This window comes from Euleptes europaea, chromosome 20 (assembly GCF_029931775.1).
Source record: "Euleptes europaea isolate rEulEur1 chromosome 20, rEulEur1.hap1, whole genome shotgun sequence".
Lineage (NCBI taxonomy): Eukaryota > Metazoa > Chordata > Lepidosauria > Squamata > Sphaerodactylidae > Euleptes > Euleptes europaea.
In genome coordinates this window covers 5,526,776-5,550,782 of record NC_079331.1, presented here as the reverse complement: position 1 = coordinate 5,550,782, position 24,007 = coordinate 5,526,776, and the positions used below count along the sequence as shown (strand labels likewise).

General features: G+C 48.5%; 3 protein-coding genes across 7 annotated transcripts; 1 reads left to right on the top strand and 2 right to left on the bottom strand.

Annotated features, from left to right (window-relative positions):
• Positions 1–1,099: 1,099 nt before the first annotated feature.
• LOC130492216 (actin, clone 302-like) lies at positions 1,100–2,230 on the bottom strand. 3 transcript variants are annotated; one of them, XM_056866015.1, is made up of 2 exons: positions 1,604–2,200; positions 1,100–1,438 (listed from the first exon to the last, which is right to left on the bottom strand). In XM_056866015.1, exons 1-2 carry the CDS (start codon positions 2,180–2,182, stop codon positions 1,100–1,102), a joined length of 918 nt encoding a protein of 305 aa, XP_056721993.1. In that variant the 5' UTR covers positions 2,183–2,200. The 3 variants fall into 3 exon arrangements, with proteins under 3 accessions (XP_056721993.1, XP_056721992.1, XP_056721991.1); XM_056866014.1 differs by having other exon boundaries at positions 1,100–2,023; positions 2,096–2,200; XM_056866013.1 differs by having other exon boundaries at positions 1,100–2,230.
• A 969-nt stretch (positions 2,231–3,199) lies between these two features.
• Positions 3,200–4,315, bottom strand: LOC130492342 (actin, clone 302-like). 3 transcript variants are annotated; one of them, XM_056866144.1, is made up of 2 exons: positions 3,713–4,291; positions 3,200–3,538 (listed from the first exon to the last, which is right to left on the bottom strand). In XM_056866144.1, the coding sequence occupies exons 1-2, from the start codon at positions 4,265–4,267 to the stop codon at positions 3,200–3,202; spliced, it is 894 nt and encodes a 297-aa protein (XP_056722122.1). In that variant the 5' UTR covers positions 4,268–4,291. The 3 variants fall into 3 exon arrangements, with proteins under 3 accessions (XP_056722122.1, XP_056722121.1, XP_056722120.1); XM_056866143.1 differs by having other exon boundaries at positions 3,200–4,110; positions 4,186–4,285; XM_056866142.1 differs by having other exon boundaries at positions 3,200–4,315.
• Positions 4,316–10,917: 6,602 nt separating this feature from the next.
• Positions 10,918–19,773, top strand: UBL7 (ubiquitin like 7). Its single transcript, XM_056865865.1, has 10 exons — positions 10,918–11,116; positions 12,330–12,449; positions 12,927–13,009; positions 14,335–14,419; positions 15,042–15,099; positions 15,812–15,945; positions 16,318–16,367; positions 17,551–17,718; positions 18,749–18,871; positions 19,598–19,773. The coding sequence occupies exons 1-10, from the start codon at positions 10,933–10,935 to the stop codon at positions 19,733–19,735; spliced, it is 1,143 nt and encodes a 380-aa protein (XP_056721843.1). The 5' UTR covers positions 10,918–10,932; the 3' UTR covers positions 19,736–19,773.
• Positions 19,774–24,007: the final 4,234 nt, after the last annotated feature.

Below are 24,007 nucleotides of genomic sequence, written 5' to 3'. Positions count from 1 at the left end.
CGCAAGGCTAAAGCGAATTAGGTGCATGTGTGAATCAGAAAGAGCGAGCACTGGCGCTGGTTTGTAAGGTTTTTAAAAAGCATGAGCCAGACTTGGCTTGTATAGAAAAAGGAAACGAAGAAAATCACTCAGACTACTTTGTTCTGGTTTCCCCCCCTATGCACTGGGTTTTGCAAGTACCTCTTTTTTGGAAATCTTGAAAACTCTCAACATTGCTCAAAACTACTCAAATAGTTGTGAGAGGGGGATGTAAACCTTGTTTAATAAAGCAGCTTTTAAATCTATCTCAACTGTAGCATTTAAACATTAACAAACTCACAATCTATTTGGCCCAAGTTCTTACGTATGGCACGGAAGCTTGCTGGGTGACTTTGGGCTAGAAGTGATCCCGCAAAGGATGACATAAGCAGGTGCGTAATGAATTCAGTGCCATATAACTACGGTTACCAACTTCCAGGTGGCGGCTGGAGATCTCCTGATATTACAACTGATCTCCAGCCGAGAGAGATCAGTCCACCTGGACTCTATGGCATTGAAGTCCCTCCCCAAACCCCACCCTCCTCAGGCTCTGCCCCAAAAACCTCCCGCCGGTGGTGAAGAGGGACCTGGCAACCCTACATATAACTCTAGAATACTTAGTTTTCCTTGCGAGTGATAAATTAACAGTAAATGTTACAATTCAATACAGCTAAGAACTGGCAGTTTAATTATCTCCAGCTTGACTTTATTCCGATCATTTGAAAATAATGACCATCTTTGTGCAAAGAGAGCCTGCTTGTATTTTCAACCCCAACCCCCCCAATTTTACGCAGCTTCAGCAACACTGGAATTTGTTTGATTGTGGAGCATATTAAAAAGAGGACTACAGTTTGGCTACTACCGAGGAAATTGCAGAATTAATGGGTAGATCTCTTCATTAATGGCCCATTACTGTCATTTATGTACCACCTTTTTCCCAGAAGGGGACCCTAAGCGACATACATCATTCCTCAATTTATTCTCACAACAACAGTATCCCTTGGTAGGCTGTTACAGATTACAAGTACCTTTCATTTGTATACCTTCCATTTCTACTTATGAACGTAGGAGCCAAAAACCATTAAAAACATTTACGGTGGATAATCAAGGGGCCGGACTCATCATACTCTTGCTTGCTGATCCACATCTTCGGGAAGGTGGAGAGAGACGCCAGGATGGAGCCGCCAATCCAGGCAGAATACGTGCGCTCCGATGGGGCGTTGATCTTGATCTTCATATTGCGGGGGGCCAAGGCCGTGATCTCGTTCTGCAGTCTGTCAGCGATGCCGGGGAACATGGTGTTACCACCCGACAGCACTGTGTTGGCGTACAGGACCTTCCGGAGGTCCACGTCACACTTCATGATGGAGTTGAAGGCCGTCTCGTGGATGCCACAGGACTCCATGCCTACGAAAGAGGGCTGGAAGAGGGCCTCAGGGCACCTGAAGCGCTCGTTGCCGATGGTGATCACCTGGCCATCGGGCAGCTCATAGCTCTTCTCCAAGGAGGAGGAGGAGGCCGCCGTGGCCATCTCCTGCTCAAAGTCCAGGGCCACGTAGCAGAGCTTCTCCTTGATGTCCCGCACAATCTCCCTCTCAGCCGTGGTGGTAAAGCTGTAGCCTCTCTCGGTCAGGATCTTCATGAGGTAGTCTGTCAGGTCACGGCCTGCCAGGTCTAGATGCAGGATGGCATGGGGCAGGGCATAACCCTCATAGATGGGCACAGGGAGGGTGACTGCATCGCCAGAGTCCACGATAATTCCAGTGGTCCGGCCAGAGGCATAGAGAGACAGCACTGGCTGGATGGCCACATACATAGCCGGCGTGTGGAAGGTCTCAAACATGATCTGAGTCATCCTCTCCCTGTTGGCTTTGGGATTCAGGGGTGGTTCGTTGAGCAATACTGGGTGTTTCTTCGGGTCAGCCCACAGCTCATTGTAGAAAGTGTGGTGCCAGATCTTCTCCATGTCATCCCAGTTGGTGACGATGCCATGTTCAATAGGGTACTTCAGGGTCAGAATGCCCCTCTTGCTCTGCGCTTCGTCCCCCACGTAGCTGTCCTTCTGGCCCATGCCCACCTTGACCCCTTGATGACGGAGCCTCCCGACGACGGTGGGGAATGCAATTCGGGGAGCATCTTCTCCCGCAAATCCCACTCTGCACATTCTGGTGCCATTATCCACCACCACGGTGGCAGTTCTGCCACTTGCCATTTCAAGCTATTCTGCTGATAATGCAAACAGAAACAAAGATTAACTGACGTTCTTTTTTAAGTAGAACGGATGGGGGTGGATCCGTCAGTGGGTTCATGAAAGAAGAACGCATGTTCATGCCTTCTCTTTTAACCTAAGCCGATTGAAGCAATCTCACAAGATTCGTGCTTTGAGTGTTTGAACCACTGTTGTTGACATAAGCGGACGTGTAATGAATTCAGTACCATATAACTCTAGATAGTTCCTTATCCTGTTAGTATGCCTAGATTTGCCTGGCTGGCAACTAAAATAAGACAAAATGCACTTAAAGCTCTGGAATAACCAATCTGTGATTAGAACCTCTACTGTTTTATGCATATCTTGGAGGATTTTATCCCGTTATTAATCTCTACTACATTTTTACCTTTTGTATTACCGGTCCATAACTATTTATGTATGTATTTAATTTCTTTTCTTTTTTTTAGGATATTTGATGGTCTATGACTGCAAATAAAGTCTGTTCTGATAGTTCCTTATTTTCCTTGCGAGTGATAAATTAACAGTAAACAAACAATTAAATACAGCTAAGAACTGGCAGTTTAGCGATCTCCTCCAACTGGACTTTATTCCAATAATTTAAAAATAAACACCACCTTTGTGCAAAGAAAGCCAGTTTGTTTCCCCCCCGCTCCAATTTTATGCAGATTTAGTAACACCGGAATTTTGTTGGATTGTGGAGCATATTAAAAAGAAGGAAACTGCAGAATTTGTAGGTAGATCTGATGATCGAAGGCCAAGCATTCATTTATTTATTGTTTATTTTGTCATTTGTATCCCACCTCTCTCCCCAAAGGGACCCCAAGCGACATGCATCATTCCTCAATTTATTCTCACAAAAACAATATCCCTTGGTAAACAATTGCAGATTAAAAAATATCTTTCATTCGTATACCCTCCATTTCTAGCTATGAACTTAGCAGCCCATAACCATTAAAAACATTTACGGTGGACAATCGAGGGGCCAGACTCATCATACTCTTGCTTGCTAATCCACATCTTCGGGAAGGTGGAGAGAGACGCCAGGATGGAGCCGCCAATCCAGGCAGAATATTTGCGCTCCGGTGGAGCGATGATCTTGATCTTCATAGTGCTGGGGGCCAAGGCCGTGATCTCCTTCTGCATTCTGTCAGCGATGCCAGGGTACATGGAGTTACCGCCCGACAGCACTGTGTTGGCGTACAGGACCTTCCGGAGGTCCATGTCACACTTCATGATGGAGTTGAAGGCCGTCTCGTGGATCCCGCAGGACTCCATGCCTAGGAAGAAGGGCTGAAAGAGGGCCTCTGGACACCTGAAGCGCTCATTGCCAATGGTGATCACCTGGCCGTCGGGCAGCTCATAGCTCTTCTCCAAGGATGAGGTCTCCGTGGCCATCTCCTGCTCAAAGTCCAGGGCCACGTAGCAGAGCTTCTCTTTGATGTCCCGCATAATCTCCCTCTCAGCCGTGGTGGTAAAGCTGTAGCCTCTCTCGGTCAGGATCTTCATGAGGTAGTCTGTCAGGTCACGGCCAGACAGGTCCAGACGCAGGATTCCATGGGGCAGGGCATGACCCTCATAGACGGGCACAGGGCGGGTGACTCCATCTCCACACTCCATGACAAATCCAGTGGTTCGGCCAGAGGCATAGAGGGACAGCACAGCCTGTATGGCCACATACATAGCCGGCGTGTGGAAGATCTCAAACATGATCTGTGTCATCTTCTCCCTGTGTGCTTTGGGATTTGGGGGATGTTCGGTAAGCAAGACTGGGTGTTCTTCTGGGGCAACCCGTAACTCATTGTAGAAAGTGTGGTGCCAGATCTTCTCCATGTCATCCCAGTTGGTGACGTAGCCATATTCAATAGGGTACTTCAGGGCAAGAATGCCCCTCTGGCTCTGTGCTTCGTCCCCCACGTAGGTGTCCTTCTGGCCCATGTCCCCTTGATGTCGGAGTCTCCCAACGACAGTAGGGAACGCGATTCGGGGGGCGTCGTCTCCCGCAAATCCCACTTTGCACATTCTGCCGCCGTTGTCCACCACCACGGTGGCAGTTCTGCCACTCGCCATTTCAAGCTATTCTGCTGATAATGCAAACAGAAACGAAGACTAACTTATGTTCATTTTTCATTTAAGTAGCATGGGGAGGGGATCCGTCAGCTTGCAAAGCTTATGAAGCCAGAATGTTTGTTCCTTCATGTTTTAACCAAAGCAAATAGTTGCATGGCTATGAAGTTGGTTAATGATCCACGGGCCAAACCGAATCCGGTTTAATTTGAAATGAAATTTTCCCTTTTCCTCCCATTTCGGGCTCTACCCATGTGTCTGTAACGTTCACAGAAACATTAACCTTATTTTATAGACGAGGCACACTGACACACCTTTCCGTACACGTACGTTATAGACAGAAAGAGCAGGTTCATGTAAAGCTCTCGTTCCGACAGAAATCATGTTCACTCTCTTTCTTAGCCCTTGATCAGCTCTTAATAATACAGACAACTCCATTTCCCCCTTGTCAGTCGGTTGCATTCAGTCAAAATGGTCCCCCAAAGCAATTGCAATTTCTGTACAATTATTTGCCCCCTACAAACTCATCCTCTCTGTTTCCTTCTGTTGCTCTCTGTTTACTTAAGCAGAGTCTTCCGGCTTTTGCAGGCTCGCTGACTTCAGTCCAATAAAGGGGTGTGCTTGAGGGGGTAGGGAAGAGACAAGGAAATAAGTAAAACGGCAGGAATCGAGCGCATTTTGTTGCATGGAGCCCATAGGAAGAAGAAGAGTTGGTTTCTATATGCCAACTTTCTCTACCACTTAAGGGAGACTCAAACTGGCTGAAAGTCCCCTTCCCCTCCCCACAACAGACGCCCTGTGAGGGAGGTGGGGCTGAGAGAGCTGTGACTTGCCCAAGGTCACCCAGCTGGCTTTGCGTCTAGGAGTGGGGAAACCAATCCAGTTCACCAGATTAGCCTCCGCCGCTCACGTGGAGGAGCGGGGAATCGAACCCGGTTCTCCAGGTCAGACTCCACCGCTCCAAACCACTGCTCTTAACCACTACACCACGCTGGCTGGCAGAGACACTCACAACCCCTTTGAAAATCCACCGTTATTAGGGGAGGAAACAGGGATAAAACATTGATTCTTGCCCCATTTATACACTCATGAGTGCGTCCTCTCACAGTGCGGTATATTGGTTAGAGTGTTGGCATACACTCAGATCCCCACCCTGCCCTGGAAGCTCGGGCTGGTCTCAGCCTAACCCACCTCACAGGGTTGTTGTGAAGCTAAAAACAGAGGAGAGCCAAGTAAGCAGCTTGAGGTCCCCACTGGGGAGAAAGCCAGGGAAATGCCAAAGGAAATGCAACAAAATGAAATGAACGACTGGCTCAGGAGGCACCCGTCAGCTTCACGGCAGAGCGGGGATTCCCAGGCCACCGTAACTACTACACCGCACCACCAAGGGGGAGGGCAGGAGTCACGCAGCCAGCACTGACCCCACGTACCTTAGCAGTTGCCGCTGGACCGCTTCCTTCAAGGGTCTGCTGGAAGCACAATTAAACCCGGACGACCTGCAACACCCAGCCCTGTCTTGGCTCCACCCAGGCAGACCTCTTGTTTGCACTTTTTTTTTTGAGCCTGGGTCATAACCGTTTCTAATTTTTCCCTCCTCAAATGAATGAAAGTTGCGACTTCCCCTAAAGCAGTGGTTCCCAACCTTTTTTTGACCAGGGACCACTAGGACTTTTTTGTTCGGTGCAGGGACCCCAAGGTTCAAAATAAAAATTCTGAGAATTTGAAAATAAACTTTAATCATAACTGTTAGTTAAACATTAAACTTAGAATAATATTTGAATATATATATATATTTATAATAGAGAACTTTTAATTGAAAATATTAATTTATTATGGGTTTATAACTTTGTTTTGCGGACCTTAATTTAGTTCTCGCGGACCCCTGGGGGTCCCCGGACCCCCGTTTGGGAACCAGTGCCCTAAAGCGTACAGCAATAAGACAAGCCCCTGGGCATCTGTCAGCAAGGCTGATTCTATTACCTTAAGCAGACGATGAGAGGGAGGGCATCTTGGGCATCTTCTGGGCATAGAGTAGTGGTCACTGGGGGTGTTGTGGGGAGGTAGTTGTGAATTTTCTGCATTGTGCAGGGCGTTGGACTAGATGACCCTGGTGGTCCCTTCCAACTCTATGATTGTATATGTTTTATTGTATTCAAATCTCTGACACCTTCCAATCCAGAACAACCTCCCAAATGAGGAGGGGTTTATCCTTGATTTAAGGTGCGGGGGGATGCATATGTACACCCACAGTTGCAATAGATATAAGGGCGCTACAACTTGTTTTAGACTGCAAATGCAGACCTTGTGCTATAACTATGTATCAGTTGTTATCAGAAAGCTGCCTGGTGGCACAGAAATACACCCTGAGCTTTAGAAGAGGAAATAACATTTTTAGCAACTCTAGGTAGAATGTACAGTTCAAGCAAAGGGCAGACCTGCGGAGGAAAATGAAATAACCAATCCGCTTGAAATGCAAAGGTAGGGGGGAGCCGAGAGAATGGAAACTAAGGAAAGACGTAAGCAAAACCGCTAGCAAGTGTAAGATAAGTTCCCAGTCGTGTAAATCCTAATATGGGTAATGCAAAGATGTATAATGGTGTAAGGGTGGGAGAATTGCTTTGAACCACTGAAGCTTCTTTCTCCCCCGTCGGTAAACAAAAACCTCCGTTCCTGATCTTTGAGTCGTCTCCTCTTTGCTATGAATTTGGACTAAAGAGGTGAAATGTTTATTTCCAGCATGCGCGTATATAGTCCCATACAGATGTGTGTGTGTGTGTGAAGCGCCGTGAAGTTGCTTCCGACTCATGGCGACCCTATGAATGAAAGTCCTCCAAAATGTCCTATCTTTGACAGCCTTGCTCAGATCTGGCAAATTGAAGGCTGTGGCTTCCTTGATTTGAGTCAATCCATCTCTTGTTGGGTCTTCCTCTTATCCTGCTGCCCTCAACTTTTCCTAGCATGATTGTCTTCTCCAGTGACTCTTGTCTTCTCATAATGTGACCAAAATACAATAAGTCATTTTAGCTTCTAGGGTCAGTTCAGGCTTGATTTGATCTATAACCCACTGATTTTGTTTTTTTGGCAGTCCACGGAATCCGTAACCCTCTCCTCCAACACCACATTTCAAAGGAAACTATTTTCTTCCTATCAGCTTTCTTCACTGTCCAGCTTTCACACCCATACATAGTAATAGGGAATACGATGGCGTGAATTAATCGAGTCTTGGTGGCCAGTGACACATCCTTACACTTAAGAATCTTTTCTAGCTCCTTCATGGCTGCCCTTCCCAGTCTCAATCTCCTTCTGATTTCTTGGCTGCAGTCTCCCTTTTGGTTGATGTAGTCAAAAAGGGCAAGAGTCCAGTAGCACCTTACAGTCTGACAAGCTCATACCCTACCAGAAAATATTTTTGTTAGTCTTTAAGGTGCTACTGGACTCTTGCCCTTTTTGACTACTGCAAACAGACTAACACGGCGACCCACTGTGAATTATCTTTTTGGTTGATGGAAAGCAGATCTAAGTATCCCTCTATTAAAGGCTAGCACTGAATATTAACTTCAGATTATATTTAACAAATTGGTATATTAAATGCAACTGGCAAAAATCCGTGGTTGAAGCGTATTTGTCACATAGTGGTAGCCATTTACGCTTAAAGTCATCTAATGGGAGCTGCAACCCAACCCTTTGGTTGGGTTGCCCGTACAGATAACACCCATTAACCCTATTATACGGTCCACACGCGCTCCAGATTCGCGCGCCTTTGTTTTCAAACCCTCGGCCTCCCGCCCCCATTGGCCGCCCGAGGAGGAAACCACGCCCCCTCCTTTCCCCTTATATGGAACAAGGCGGCGCTCTCTGACGTCATAGAACCCGCCCCTCCGCCTGGGCGTATAAGGGAGCAAGAGCCCTGCCTTTGTCGTCGAGAACTGCAATTCCCAGGATCCTTTGCGGCGCACCTGGGGGGGAAGACACCGTCGCCAGCCACCCGGCCGGCGGGAGATGTAAAAGGTTCCTTCCCTGCGGAAACTACAGATCCCAGCATGCCTCTCGCGGGAGAGGCGAAGCGTTTCCGGCTGGGGGATAGTGTCGGTTGTCAACATCCAGGTAGGGTTGTTGCTGGGTTTGAGTTGGGGGAGGGGGTCTATTGGGGAGGTTTCTTCTGTCCCCCCACCTCTTTGGCTCTATGGGGACTTGGCAACCCCAATCACTTTTCCATTGCATGCAATAGATTGCTGTGTTAGTCTGTTGCTAGCAGTTGGAAAAGAGCAGGAGCCCAGTAGCACCTTAAAGTCTGACAAGATTTCTGGCAGGGTTTGTGAGCTTTCGTGAGCCACAGGTCGCTTCTTCAGATGCAGCTAGGAGCTGAGATTGGGGAGGTTTCTTCTGTCCCCCCCCTCCTCTTTGGCTCTATGGGGACTTGGCAACCCCAATCACTTTTCCATTGCATGCGATAGATTGCTGTGTTAGTCTGTTGCTAGCAGTTGCAAAAAGAGCAGGAGCCCAGTAGCACCTTAAAGTCTGACAAGATTTCTGGCAGGGTTGTGAGCTTTCGTGAGCCACAGGTCGCTTCTTCAGATGCAGCTAGGAGCTGAGATTGGGGAGGTTTCTTCTGTCCCCCCCCTCCTCTTTGGCTCTATGGGGACTTGGTAGCCCCAATCACTTTTCCATTGCAGGCGATAGATTGCTGTGTTAGTCTGTTGCTAGCAGTTGCAAAAAGAGCAGGAGCCCAGTAGCACCTTAAAGTCTGACAAGATTTCTGGCAGGGTTTGTGAGCTTTCGTGAGCCACAGGTCGCTTCTTCAGATGCAGCTAGGAGCTGAGATTGGGGAGGTTTCTTCTGTCCCCCCCCTCCTCTTTGGCTCTATGGGGACTTGGTAGCCCCAATCACTTTTCCATTGCAGGCGATAGATTGCTGTGTTAGTCTGTTGCTAGCAGTTGCAAAAAGAGCAGGAGCCCAGTAGCACCTTAAAGTCTGACAAGATTTCTGGCAGGGTTTGTGAGCTTTCGTGAGCCACAGGTCGCTTCTTCAGATGCAGCTAGGAGGTGAGATTGGGGAGGTTTCTTCTGTCCCCCCCTCCTCTTTGGCTCTGTGGGGACTTGGCAGCCCCAATCACTTTTCCATTGCATGCAATAGATTGCTGTGTTAGTCTGTTGCTAGCAGTTGCAAAAAGAGCAGGAGCCCAGTAGCACCTTAAAGTCTGACAAGATTTCTGGCAGGGTTTGTGAGCTTTCGTGAGCCACAGGTCGCTTCTTCAGAAGCAGCTAGGAGGTGAGCCCATCGATCCTTAAGTAGAGAAGGCTTCAAGAGGGGAGTGGACATATTCATGGAGGAGAGGGGTATTCATGGCTGTTAGTTAGAATGGATATTAGTCATGCTGCATACCTATTCTCTCCAGGATCAGAGGAGCACGCCCATTATATTGGGTGCTTTGGCTCACAGGCAGGATAATGCTGCTGCAGTTGTCTTGTTTGGGGGCTTCCTGGTTGGCCACCGTGTAAACAGACTGCTGGACTCGATGGGCCTGGGTCGGATCCGGCAGGGCTCTTCTTATGTTCTTATGAAGAAATCAGCATTGGTAATGAGACAGGAATCTCAGATCTCTGTTAAGCCCTGGAGAACGCATAGTCTTGAGCTTCATTGTTGCATGTAATGTCTGTGACTCAGAGACAGCGTTTCACATCGGGCGTTTCACATACTCTAACATCGGGCTAGGTTCCGAGAGACCCCGGTCCAAATCCCCGCTCTTCCGTGGAAGTTTGCTGGGTGACCTTGGGCCAATCACACGCTCTCAGCCTAGCCTTCCTTGCCAGGTTGTTGTGAGGATAAAAACAGGAGAGGAGAATGATTTTGGATGTTGCAGTGAGTCTCCGTGGAGGATAGAAACAGGAAGTATAAATAAGTAAATTATCGGTGTACCCAGTAAGGGTAAGCTGACCTCCTCCAAATATAGGTTGGAATACTTTTGGTTTCTGGTGGTGGTGGTGGTGGGGAGGTTTGTCTTTATAAAAGAAATGCTTTTGCCTGTCTCTTGGAAATAATAAGTATTGAGTCTCTCATCATTGTTTTTTTTTTTAAAAGAATTTGACAACATTTAAAAGCGGGGATTAGAAATAACAATGGCCTGCAATTCGTAGCCCTTGGAACGCATAGACCGGGCAGGTAGGTGGTGTGAAAGACCTCTGCCTGAGACCCTGGAGAGCCGCTGCCGGTCTGAGTAGACAGTACTGGATCAAGGGTCTGATTCAGTAGAAGGCAGCTTCGTGTGTTCATGTGTCTCTGAGGCCTTGATTTAATTAATTTATTTAAGATGCTAATAGTCTGATTTCTTGCTGAGGCTGAAAGGGGACAACGGTTAGGAACACAAAAGGATGAAGAAAAAGGGTGTATGATATTCTGTAAACAATGCAGCAACTGGGGTCTGAAATATTCAGTGCAGGACAAACAAGAAACTTTGCATGTTAATTCGGTGGGAAGGAGGTTTCGCCTATTGGGTCCCTTCTCCCAGGTGTCTCACTGCACAATCAGCCCCCGACCACTCTCCCTCCTTGTCTTCGGATCCCTTTGCAGATTCCACTTGGAGCTCAGATTGGGACCTCGCCGAATCCATCCCGCCCGGCGCCATGTCTGTTTCTGAGTATTACATCGCGGTGAAACTAGCCGACCAGCCGCTGGCTCCTAAGTCCATCCTGCGGCTGCCGGAAACGGAACTGGGCGAATGTCCCTTGGGCTGCTGCAGCATCTCCTACCTGAAACAGCTCATCACCGGGAAACTGCAGGAATCTGTCCCCGACCCAGAGCTTATTGGTGAGCGAGTGCTTTATAGCTTATCAGAACTTTAAAGGTTTGGGGCTGTCCATCCTCACGGAGGCTGGTAACTGGGTAAAATAAGCTGGAACGTGTCTAGAGCTTTGTGGCTTCCTAGAGGTACCTGGTTGGCCACTGTGTGAACAGACTGCTGGACTTGATGGGCCTTGGTCTGATCCAGCAGGGCCTTTCTTATGTTCTTATGTTCAGAGGAGGGCAACAAAGATGGCGAGGGGGTCTGGAGACCAAGTCCTATGAGGAAAGGTTGAAGGAGCTGGGTATGTTTAGCCTGAAGAGGAGAAGACTGAGAGGGGATATGATAACCATCGTCAAGTCCTTGAAGGGCTGTCATCTAGAGGAGGGTGCCGAGTTGTTTTCCGTTGCCCCAGAAGGTTGGACCAGAACCAATGGGTTAAAATTAAATCAAAAGAGTTTCCATCTAGACATTAGGAAGAATTTTTTAACAGAGCGGTTCCTCAGTGGAACAGGCTTCCTCCGGAGGTGGTGAGCTTTCCTTCCCTGGAGGTTTTTAAGAAGAGGTTAGATGGCCATCTGTCAGCAATGCTGATTCTATGAACTTGGGCAGTTCATGGGGGGGAGCATGTTGGCCATCGTCTGGCCACTGGGGTGTGTGGGGGAGATAGTTGTGAGTTTCCTGCATTGTGCAGGGGGTTGGACTAGATAACCCTGGTGGTCCCTTCCAACTCAATGATTTTAAGATTGCCAGCAGAGGTCCGCTAAGGTCAGACCAAATCTCCGTGGTGCTTGCTGGGCTAGGACGCTTAAACCCAAAGGTCTGACACCTTAGATGGCTGCTGAGTAATTTTGCCAAGTCACTCCGGAAAGGAGAACGACGGAGAAACCCATCTGTGCCTAGGGGCCCGCCTCAGGGGAATTTCCTTCTGATATGATGCCCCTGGAGCATGTCGCAAAAGATCTTTGTGGCCCCTGCCTGCTCCTGGCTTCGCATCCCACCACAAAAGGGCCAAGTGGAAAACCTTCAGATTCTAGGGAAATGTTCCCCAATTTTCCGGCTGGTCAAAGGCATCTATCCGCCTTTGCTGTTTATAACTGTGGAGAGGGAAGCAAGCTATGCAGCAAATCTGGGATTGTGGTGTTGTAGCCTGGTATGGCTCAAAGAACTAAGTGGGGTCCTGGCCTCGCAAATTTCCTGGTGAGTCACCCAGAGCTACAAGCCTGAACTGTCTTTCAGATCTGATCTATTGTGGCCGGAAGCTGCGGGACGACCAGACCCTAGAATTTTATGGGATCCAGTCCGGTTCCACGGTCCACGTCCTCCGCAAGTCTTGGCCGGAACCGGATCAGAAACCAGGTAAGGGGCATGATTCGCGGCATGCTACGAATCTCTGTACCTGCAGCATTGTGGATACTTTGTGGCCTGGCCATTGTCTCTTTGCTCCTCCCTCAGCAAAACAAAACCACCCTTCCCTCCACCTCTGTGGGCTTCCTCCTCGAATGCAGCCCTGTATCTGAGAGACCCGACCCACCGTTTCCGGTCTGCCCGGCACAATCTTTACCACCTGCTTTGCTGTACGAAGAAAGCGGCAGTACTCAAAACTAACATTTCTTTGGATTTCACAGTAGTTTCCCTCATGCTTTCGAGCCTGTCTTTGCAACCAAAGAAACTAGCAACGGGTGTTTGTTATTTACATGTAAACTGACCTTTCCAGAATACTACGCTCGATGTACAGTTGCAAAGAACTGCATAAGGACCTATTCATGCCCTGTGTTTAACTTTGGCGCAATGGATGTATGACTGACTCTTTTTTTGTTGGCTTTCCTTTTCCAGAGCCAGTGGATAAAGGGGCTGCTGTTCGGGAGTTCCGGGTTCTGCACACCGCCTTACACAGCAGCCCGGTCTTCCGGGATTCGGTGGGTACAGCTGAATCTGCCCTCTTGTGCCGGTTCTGACCTTTAAACAGGGGGACGGGGAAGAGCCAGTTTAGGATATCCGCAGGGTTTCCCAAATACTTGCTGCCTGGTGGAACTCTCTGTTCAATGAGACCCGGGCCCTGGTTCCGGAGGGAGAACCGGGTTCGATTCCCTGCTCCTCCACATGAGTGGCGGACTCTAATCTGTAGAAACCCGCTCATGTGGAGGAGTGGGGAATCTTTCCTGGTTCGAGAGGGTCTGTAAGAAAGCAGTGTTCTACCAGGTTGAGGGCAGCAGCGGTTTTACATCTGACATTCTATTTACTGGTCTGGTTTCTTGCGCTCCCCTCCCGCCTGCCTCTTCCTGCCAGCGTGGTGTAGTGGTTTGGAGTGGTGGAGCCTGATCTGGAGAACCGGGTTTGATTCCCCGCTCCTCCACATGAGCAGCGGAGGCTGATCTGGTGAACTGGATTTGTTCCCCTATTCCTCCAATCAAAGCCAGCTGGGTGACCTTGAGCAGGTCACAGTTCTGTTAGAGCTCTCCCGGCCCCACCTACCTCACAGGGTGTCTGTTGTGGGGAGGGGAAGGGAAAGTGATTGTAAGCCGGCTTGAGTCTCCCTTAAGTGGTAGAAAAAGTCGGCATATAAAAACCAACTGATCTTCCAGCTCTCTTCCCTTCCAACCTCCCTTTTTGTTTTTGTTTTAACTAGGCTGGATTTTTGATCATTCCCCCCCACACAGTTGGACAATAACTTAATTTCCCAACAGCTGGGGGTTGATTGATTTGTGGGCACCATATTTTAAGTGTTGTGCTTTTCTCTATTTTAACATATTAACTTTGGTGTTTTTATGTCCTATATTATTGGTGATGTTGGAGGAAAGTGTTACGGATACCATGGACTGCCCAAAAAACAAATTAGTGGGTTATAGAACAAATCAAGCCTGAACTGACCCTAGAAACTAAAATGACTAAACTGAGGCTGTTGTACTTTGGTCACATTATGAGAAGACAAGAGTCACTGGAGAAGGCAATCATGCTAGGAAAAGTTGAAGGCAGTAGGAAAAGAGAAAGACCCAACAAGTACAAAGAGAGTTTAAAAGAGAATGTGGAAACCCAACAAGAGATGGATGGACTAAATAAAGGAAGCCACAGCTCTCAGTTTGCAAGACCTGAGCAAGGCTGTCAAAGATAGGACATTGATTCATAGGGTCGCCGTGAGTCGGAAGCGACTTGATGGCACTTAACGCACACGCAAACCGCCCTCAACCCTGCTTTGACAGAGGGAGGGCGGCACATTTTTATTATTATTACATTTCCCCTGCAGGTCTTCAAAATGCTGGGGAACAAGGAGTCCTTGGATCAGATCATCGTTGCTACTCCTGGGCTGAACAGCGACTCGTTCGCTTTGGGTGAGTCGAGGATAGGGGGGGCGGGAAGAATGGAAGGACTTTACTGTTCCCAATCAGCAACGCAATATAAAAAAGGGGAGCAGTCGGGTCCAGGTTTTCAGCGAACACTCATCTCTCGTTTGCCGGCTAAATTTTGTTGCGGCCCACGTTGCGCCGGGGGACCTAACTTGGGGCAGTGGGGGGGATGTTCATTGACATGTTCTGTTACATTTCGGGGCGGCCGAAGGATTCGAAATTCTTTTTCTCCTCCATGCGGCCTAGAAACCTGCCCTCTTGCCATAGAGACTTAGCTTCCATGGGAAACCGGGAAGAGCTCTAATGTGGCCCAGCATGCTGAATCCTTCAGTTCTCTGCTCAATCATGACCACGCCCGTATCTGTTTCCTCTGGAGGCTGTGGCTCCTCTTTTTGCCGGAACAGCCCAAGCTTGACTGAATTTAGTTTGAAGCAAGTCTTCGGTGGCATTTGCATCCCATTAATGGTGTGCGGAATTGCGATGCGAAGCCAATTCTCTTTTTCTTCTCCGGGCGGGAAGGGAGAGAAAGCATAATTAGCCAGGCGTCATTGTACAATCCTAACTAGCATTTCCCTGGTTTTCTTTTCCCCCCTCCTTTTTCTTTCAGGGGTTTTGCAGGATAAGGATCTTTTTTCTGTCTTTGCTGATCCGGTCATGCTGGACACGTGAGTTTGAGATTGCCCCCTTGGGTCACGGCCCAAGGCCGATGGTGCGAAATAAAGTAAAAATATATTTTATTGCTCAGTTAAAATTCCCTACGCGTTTCACCAACAGGCTTCTTCAGGGAAATCCATAGTATATTATATGCAGTTGCTTTACTGAGTTTACCTGAATAACGGTTACTTAGTTAAAATTATGTAAGTAAATAAAACATTCTGTTAAAAATAAAATTTTCTCCTTGCTGTGACTCAGGTGACATTTGTAATCAAATAACAAAGGGAGGGCATCTTGGCCATCTTCTGGGCATGGAGTATGGGTCACTGGGGGTGTGGGGGAGGGGAGGTGGTTGTGAATTTCCTGCATTGTGCAGGGGGTTGGACTAGATGGCCCTGGTGGTCCCTTCCAACTCCATGATTCTATGATTCTAACTTCTGCCCCCTTTTTAGTATGTATGGCCCCTTCCATCTCTATAATTCAATGAACTTGACTCCTCTTTTGATAAGAAAAGTGATCCGTAAATGTTTGTGTGTGGGTCAGTCAACTGCTTGCCTGCCTTAACCGGTAGAAACTGCTCGCTCCCACCTTTTAGCCGATTTTTACCAGACTCTGCCCCCACACAAAGCCTGTATTTGCAAGCCCTGAGGACTAGAAGCTTGTTTTCTGAATCCCGAATCAAGATCAGGCCCCCGTGACGCTTCTGCCCTCTCTACTCGCTAGGCTCATCCCAACCCATCCCGCTTTGGTGAACGCCATCGTCCTGGTCTTGCATTCCGTGGCGGGCAGCACACCCCTGCCCACCCCGGAGAGCTCCTCACGAAGCATGCCGTCCAGCTCCTACCGGGACATGCCAGGTGAGTGGTGCGCTCCAGCCCGGGGTGCGAGCTTGCACAGTTCCTAAAGAACTGGTCGGATCCAACAAACTCTGAACGGTTCACAGAAAGGCACTCTCTCCTGTCTCACCGCAGCTTCCTGCATTTCTCTTGGAAAATTGCTTTTTTGGGAGGTGTTTAGGAACTGAGAGCAATGTGGTGCTGGAGGGGTAACCGCAGAATTAGCAGAAATCCCTTCACAAGTTTTTGCCTCCCTTCTACGAGTTTCCTTTAGAGGCATGTGAAATTCTAAATCTAGGGGTTGGGGCTCTGTTGCTTGGTGAGGGAGGTGTCTAACGGAACCTGAATTTGGAAGAAACTGGGTTTCACGGCAGTCTTGTCTCCTTTGCGCAGGTGGTTTCTTGTTCGAAGGTCTCTCGGATGACGAAGATGACTTCCATCAGGTAATGCCAAGGGCTGAGAGGCGGACGAGTATCACTCGAAACGCTTTGGTTGCTTCAGACAGTTTTTTTGGGCTTGTTTTTATTTTCAGTTCTGTAATCCTAGCTTTGCCCTGCCCTGGATGGCCCAGGCTGGCTAGATCCCTTCTGACTCTGATTATGTTATTGCTGGCCTGTCTGTGAGCGTAATAAAATTAAATAAAGTGGCCTAGAATCTGTTATGGTCATCTGACTTTTGTTATGGAGTCTTTTTTTTTTTTGCTCCTTGGACGATCCCGTCTCTAATTCGGGGGCATCTTAGCTGAGGATACATGATCGTGAGGATTAAGTTTTGGGTGTGTGTGTGTGGGGGATCTATTTGTTTTATTCGTTACTCTTCTTCAATGAGCTTGAGGTGGCATATACCAGTTAGTTTTCAGGGTATATTTTTAGCTGCCTTCAGCTCTTTGGAGCTGTGGTCTCTGATCTGGAGAACCGGGTTGGTTTCCCCTCTCCTACACACAAAGCCAGCTGCGTGACCTTGGGCTAGTCACAGTTCTCTTAGAGCTCTCTCAGCCCTGCCTACCTCACAGGGTGTCTGTTGTGGGGAGGAGAAGGGAAGGTGATTGTAAGCCGGTTTGAGTCTCTCTTAAGTGGTAGAATGTCAGGCTTTTCCTTCGTTTGAAAAGTGTCAGGCCTTTGCTTCTTTTGAAGTTGGAGGTTTGGCAGTTGCAGGCCAGAGGCTGGCTTCCTGTCAAGGCCAGGTTCTGGCTGTTGGTCAAGGTCTTGTTCTCATGCTGCAAATCCTGTTTATCCTGTATCTGTGTTATGTCTTTGAGTCTCTGGGAATCGTTATCTCTTAGTACGGCCCTATGGTTTCACTTTGTATTGCTTTTTGCCTAGAATGCTTTTATACTTTAACCCACCTGCATAGACCCCATTAACACTCTCTTCTGCGTGAGAGGCAGTCAACTTCTGTTTATCTGTCTTTTTGCTCCTAATAAATTAGCATTGCTTAGGACCACCTGCCTGAGCGTGTCTGTTTATGGGATACTAGGGATGGACACCTGAGTCTGACATAGAGAAAGTCGGCATATAAAAACCTCCTCTTCTTCTTCCTCTTCTTGGGAGGAAAGGCAGGACATGAGTGCGTTCATGTACTTAAATTAAAAGATGGTCATCGGCAGGATTTCTTTTTTCTCTACAGAGCACGAGGACGACTCCTTCCAGCAGCACATCTGGGTCCCGCCCTGCCTCCCTCGGCTACACCGGGGCAGCAGGACCCCGGCCCATCACCCAGAGTGAGCTGGCGACAGCACTGGCGCTGGCCAGCACCCCCGAGAGCAGCTCACACACCCCGACTCCTGGGACACAGGTAAAGGAGAGTCACGGGCAGCAAAGATGGCAGGCAAAAGAGACCTCTCGGGGAAAGAAGTGCCCCCTTGGGGGGGAGCAAACCCCATTCTGGGGACCCCGCTTCCGGGAAGGCGTAGACAAACCAGAATGGGTTCAGAAGGAGGTGTCAAAGGTGCCCAGGGGTCTGGGAAACAAGTCCTTGGCCTGAAAGGGGAAGGCTGGTGAAGTGACCTGCCTATGTGTGTTCAAATATCTGGAAGGGCTGCCACATGGGAGAGGATAAAGACTTCTCAGCTGCTCCGCGGGACCAAACCAGCTCTAGCAGACTTCAGTCAGATGTTAGGAGGAACCTTTTAATGGTCAGACAGCTCGATCCTAGTCCGGTAGCCCCTTAGTGACCAACAAGGTTTTCCGGGTGTGAGCTTTCGAGAATCAAAGCTGCCTTCATCAGATACGAGTAGAAATGGAGATCTGGGTCCTTTTATGCTATTCAGAAGGTGGGAGGTGTGTTGTGAGGGATGCCGGGGTACAATGCCCGTTGTAATCAGCTTGATTAGAGTAGAAGGGAAATGCTTGGGGGCCGAAAACTATCATAGTGGTAAGAGTACTTTGCCAATGGAACCTCTTAGCTGGTCTGTCTCTTGCTTGAGATCTTCAGGCCCCTCTATGAGTGGACAACCCTCCATTAGGTACACACGAAACTGCCTTATGCTGAACCAGACCCTTGGTCCATCAAAGTCAGTATTGTCTGCTCAGACCGGCAGCGGCTCTCCAGGGTCTCAGGCTGAGGTCTTTCACATCACCTCCTTGCCTGGTCCCTTTAACTAGAGATGCCGGGGACTGAACCTGGGACCCTTCTGCACGCCAAGCAGGTGCTCTACCACTGAGCCATGGCCCCTCCCTTTGAGAGTTAGAAAGAGAATTAGGGGTTCTCTTAATTCAAGTAAGATTCTCTAGTTTTGGATTTCCTGGGTCGTTTGGACGATGCGACCTCTAAGATCCCTTTTGGCTCCAGGACTCTTAATCATAATCAGTCTTCTTTTTCCCAGGGCCATTCTTCAGGCACGTCGCCCATGTCCTCCAGCGTCCAGTCGGGCACGCCCATCACCAATGACCTCTTCAGCCAGGCTCTGCAGCACGCCCTGCAGGCTTCCGGGCAGCCCAACCTGCAGGTTAGTTGCCCATTCTGTAGCCAAGACACCCTTGGAGTGGTCGGCCTCATGTTGTGTGGGCAACCCCCCCAGCATCTAACAGCATGGCAAATAATCCTTTTGAAATATACATGTGTGGGGCAGGGGGTAGCTTGTAGGAGAGGGATTTCAGTAACTATGAGTTTATATTGGTATCACGGGACCACGTAAGAATTGACCATTTATTGGGAGGTCATGGGGTAGTCTTAAATAAAGTATCATCCTGTGCACGTGTAATTGGCTGGTATGAGGATATGGGAGGAGCCATGCTTTGAGTGCAAAAGGTCCCCATCTCCTTCCCGTACGGGCGACGGTTGATCGGACAGCAACTCGTCCAGAGGTACCCCGTAATCTTCAGAAGATCTTGTCTCCTTCCCGTATGGGCTAGTTTAGAGCGGACAGCAACTCATCCAGAGGTGTCCCGTAGGTTTTTGCAGATGGTCCGTTGCCTTCCCATATGGGGTAGGGTACAGCAGACAGCGCTTCATCCAGAAAGGCCCATAACCCTTTGTGGAAGGTTCATTGCCTTCCCACTTGGGCTAGGGTACAGTGGATCTCATCCAGAGGTGCTCTGTAAGCTTTGTCCGCTGTGCAAGGATTTTGCGCCCAGTTCTCCCAACTCCCCACCCTGTTGCCCATCTCCCCCTGCCCCGTACTCCTCTTCCTGAGGGTGACGCCGTCCCCGTTTCCCCTTTCTCTTCCCCGCAGAGCCAGTGGCAGCCGCAGCTGCAGCAGCTGAGGGACATGGGCATCCACGATGACGAGCTCAGCCTCCGAGCCCTGCAGGCCACCGGGGGGGACATCCAGGCCGCCCTGGAGCTCATCTTTGCCGGAGGAGCCCCCTAGCGCCCCTCCCCTTTCTGCAGAGGCCCCGGAAACTGGGAGGTGGTTTCGTCTTGCGGTGTCCGATCTCTACGACGCTTGCTCCGTCTTCAGATATCTTTGCCGCCTTGCCGTCGGACCCTCCGCCGTCTCCCGTGCACGATGCCCCGCCCCCTTTTTCTCATCTGAATGGAGCCTGCAGCAGAGTGGGGGGAGGGAAACTGTCGAGCGCTGACCCCGGAATGATTTTGTTCTTTTTGCATGCAGGGACCTTTCGCAGCAGCTGAGGGGGGGCAGAAAGATAACCCGGGCCCAAGCGCCTTAGACTAGCATCCTGCTCTGAATACCTGTTCTGAAGCAGTTGCAGAGAAATGAGCAGTTCTACTTTCTTTCCTCCGCCCCCGAATCTGCAAACTTTTATTCCTCCTTTGCATTTGCAGTTCCATTCCTGCCGTTCTCCTACGTCCGCCCGGACTTGCATGACTGTACGGGATTTTATTAAATATCTCCTTCTCCGGTCGTCCAGGGTTTTTCTTCAGGATCTGAGACAGTGATGCTTGGCTATAGCTAAGCCATTTCTAGGTGCTGTAGAGTATCGGGTTTCCTAACCTGGTGGGTTTAGACAGTGGTACCACAACTATCTTTGTAGGAGAAAGGTGGGGTAAGGAAAAGAGAATGACAAATCTGGATAAGTAGTATTTAAAAAAATATTTATTCTAGCTATGCTTAAAATGTTAAAAAGCAGGTCCCAGGTTGGGGTTAAATGTGGGTCATCGATACAGAATCATACTGCAGGAGTTATAGTGTTGGGTTGAGACCAGGGTGTCCGGATTTTGAAATTCCCCTTGAGCCAACCTGATGTAGTGGTTAACAGCGGGGGAGTCTGATCTGGAGAACCGGGTTTGATTCCCCACTCCTCCACACGAAGCCAGCTGGGTGACCCTGGGCAAGTTACAGCTCTGTTAGCGCTCTCTCCGCCCCACCTACCTCGCAGGGTGTCTGTTGTGGGGAGGGGAAGGGAAGGCGATTGTAAGTCGGTTTGAGTCTCCCTTAAGTGGTAGAGAAAGTCGGCATATAAAAACCAACTCTTCTTCATTTGGGTTTCTGCGGGGGGTGGGGGAGAAGGGGACTGGATGTTTCTCTCACAGTAAGCACCACAGCCAGTTACTAAGCAGTGTTTCAAGGGGCGGGGACCCGCCAGGAGCTGGTGATTGTGCCGGTGCGTGGCTTTTTAAGCATTCGCTACAGAAGAGTGTGGGACGGGCGACCTTTGAGCCCCAGGTGAAACTGCCAGGCTAAAACAACCTGTGTCAGAATCCCAAAGGTGCCCCACAGGCTCAAAAAAGATGCCTACTGGGAAAGATATTTTGCACCAGGAGGGGGCGCACTTGCTGCAGCATTGCAATCCGGCCCTACCAGAACACAAGACAGAGAAGAGGACTTCTTTTAAGTACCTGTTAAAGCAAATTAAAAGAGCCCCGTGGCTCAGAGCGGTAAGCTGCAGTACTGCAGTCGAATGCTCTGCTCACGACCTGGGACCTGAGTTCGATCCCGACGGGAGTCGGTTTCAGGCAGCCGGTTCAAGGTTGACTCAGGCCTTCCCTCCTTCCGAGGCGGGTAAAACAAGTACCCAGCTCGCTGGGGGTATAGTATAGATGACTGGGGAAGGCACTGGCAAACCACCCCGTAAACGTCGTCCGCCTAGTAAACCTCGGGATTTGACGTCACCCCATGGGTCAGGAATGACCCGGTGCTTGCACAGGGGACTACCTATACCTTTTAAAAGCGAATTAAGGCATTTGCGACTTCACCTAAGAAAAGGCGCTGAAGACTCCTTCCAGCTTCTGAATCTTCATCATGCATATATAGACATGCATTTTTTTTGTATAGTTAGAAAACCCAATTCGTAAGGGAAGTACAGAAATTGTATTTGCTTTGGAACCTTTCCAAGGAGGGTGTCCAAACCTTATTTCAGATTCAATTCTCTTTACGATGCTATGAGCACTTGTTCAAAAACCTTTGGTAGCCCTGCGCTTGTTTGCAATTAAAAGGAGTTGGTTCACCATGTACGGTAACGCTCAGAACATTACATAACCACAGATGCATTTTTCTTAAGGGCATCATTTGGACACCCACTCGCAGATTTGCCCTGCCAATTTTCTACTTCAGTTTTCTGGGGGAAAATGTAGCAACGCTAATCAAAACGGGTGCGCTTCTACAAAAACACATCAATAATAAACGGTGAAGTAAGACGCTCCCCACCCTACGGAAACTATTATCAGTCATTGGCTAGCCATGCAATCGTAAACAGAATTATAACCTTCTAAAGAACATTGCTTCATTTGAAATATGGTGTTGGAGGAGAATTTTACATATCCTGTGGGCCACCAAAAAGGCAAATCAGTGGGTTCTAGATCAACTCAACCCTGAACTTTTCCCTAGAAGCTAAAATGACTAAACTGAAGCTATGGTACTTTGGTCACTTAGTGAGAAGGCAGAGCTCTCTGGAAAAAGACAGTAATGCTAGGAAAAGTTGAAGGCAGCAGACACATTCAGAGTTGGTGTGCCGTTGCTTGGCTCTGTGTAGCAACTGGACTTCCTTGTTGGTCTCCCATCCAAATACTAACCAGGGCCAACCCCTGCTTAGTTTCTGAGACCTGATGAGAATGGGCTAGTCTGCCCCATCCAGGTACAGGGGGATGTTTTAGAAGTTGTTAATTCATAGGGTCACCGTCAGACAGAAATGACTTGATGGCACATAACGCATGGTGTCCATTGAAGTCAAGAAGCTGTTGAAGGCTGAAGCTCTGCTCAAGCTTCCACTGCTGATGTGGTACGGGGAAAACAGCAAATCAAATTCGGTCATGCAATGTTTGCTTTCAAGGGGAACTCATAAAGGTTCTTACAGTCACATATGGTATGACCTCAAACCTCTGGAGCAATTTAAAATATTTTAGGAAAATGAGAAATAGCTTAGCTGAGTAATCTACGGTTGTTCTAGCGAAGAAACCAAACACCAGCCTGGAAAGGTGGGTGGGTGTGAAATTTGGGAACTGTTTACGCTGAAGTCCGTTAAGACTAGTGCTGTTAGCTGTTCTTTAACTCAGACCTGGAAAAACTACCTCTGAGCATGTTCAGAATGTATTTGGCATATCCTTGTGAGTCTCCAACTGGCCTCCATAGGTTTAGGAAGCGTTTTCATGTTGGAGAATATAACTAAAGCAGGTTTTTAGCCTTTTTAAAGAAGTAAACTATTGGGAAAGAGAAGATGAATCTCTATAAACTTGTAGATCAGGTTTGAAAGTCCAACGCTAACAGACTTGTCTTAGTGTTTGTGCGTGTTTAACTACAGGAAATTGGTGGCGTGCAATCTCTGTATATTTGAAAAAAGAATCTTGCACAAGGCCAACTTCTAATTTTCCGACCTGGAAATAATTGCCAGCGTGGGCTAAAATAACATTTGTGCAATTGTGACGTCTGCGTTTATTCCAGAACTGGGCAGGATAGGGCCACGATCCTAAGAACACCGTCCTGGGAGTAAGCCCTGTTGAATAAAATGGGGCTTGCTTCTGAGTAGACCCGCTTTGGCCGGCTCTCAGGTCCGTAAAAAACCCTGAGGCATGGTCAGAATTCACAAGCCTTCTGTCCCGCAAACAGACAATCGGTAGTGTAAACTTCCAGGCCTCTGACACATGCTGTTTTCTTTAGAAATGACATGGGTAGAATACACAATGACAAATTTAAAAATGCACTAGGTGGTTTTCCAGATTTTAGACTCCACTTCCTGCAGTTTTGAGAGGACCGTTTCCAGGATGTCCTCGGTATTGACCTTGAGGGCAGAATTGGAGAATAGGAAATGATAGGTGGAGGGGGGAAACGCCATTAACAGGTTCAGTTGCATCCTTGACCCAAGCCAAAAGGAGGGCTATTGGAACGGTGTGAGCTTCCAGAAGCTGTATTTCTACTGCTGAAGCCTGAAACATCTGGCATACCAGCTATGCCAGACTTTTCCATAAATTTGCAGAGTTTGGAAAGACGTGAGTACAGTTTTTAAAAAAAAGTTTATTAATATTCAGCCCGGCTTGTACAATTAACAGAACAAAATAACATTGCAGGTTGCTGGCAGTGGGGCCGTCCAGATTTAAAAGTGGGGCAGAAGTCTGCCCCCCCCAAAAAATATAGCAAGCTGAAGGTTCACATTTTAAGTACACCTTATCTAAATGGGGACCCTGTAAGAAAGTCGCAGTGTAAAATCATATACCTGCACTTTTCCTTGTTGGAATAGAAAAGTTTGGT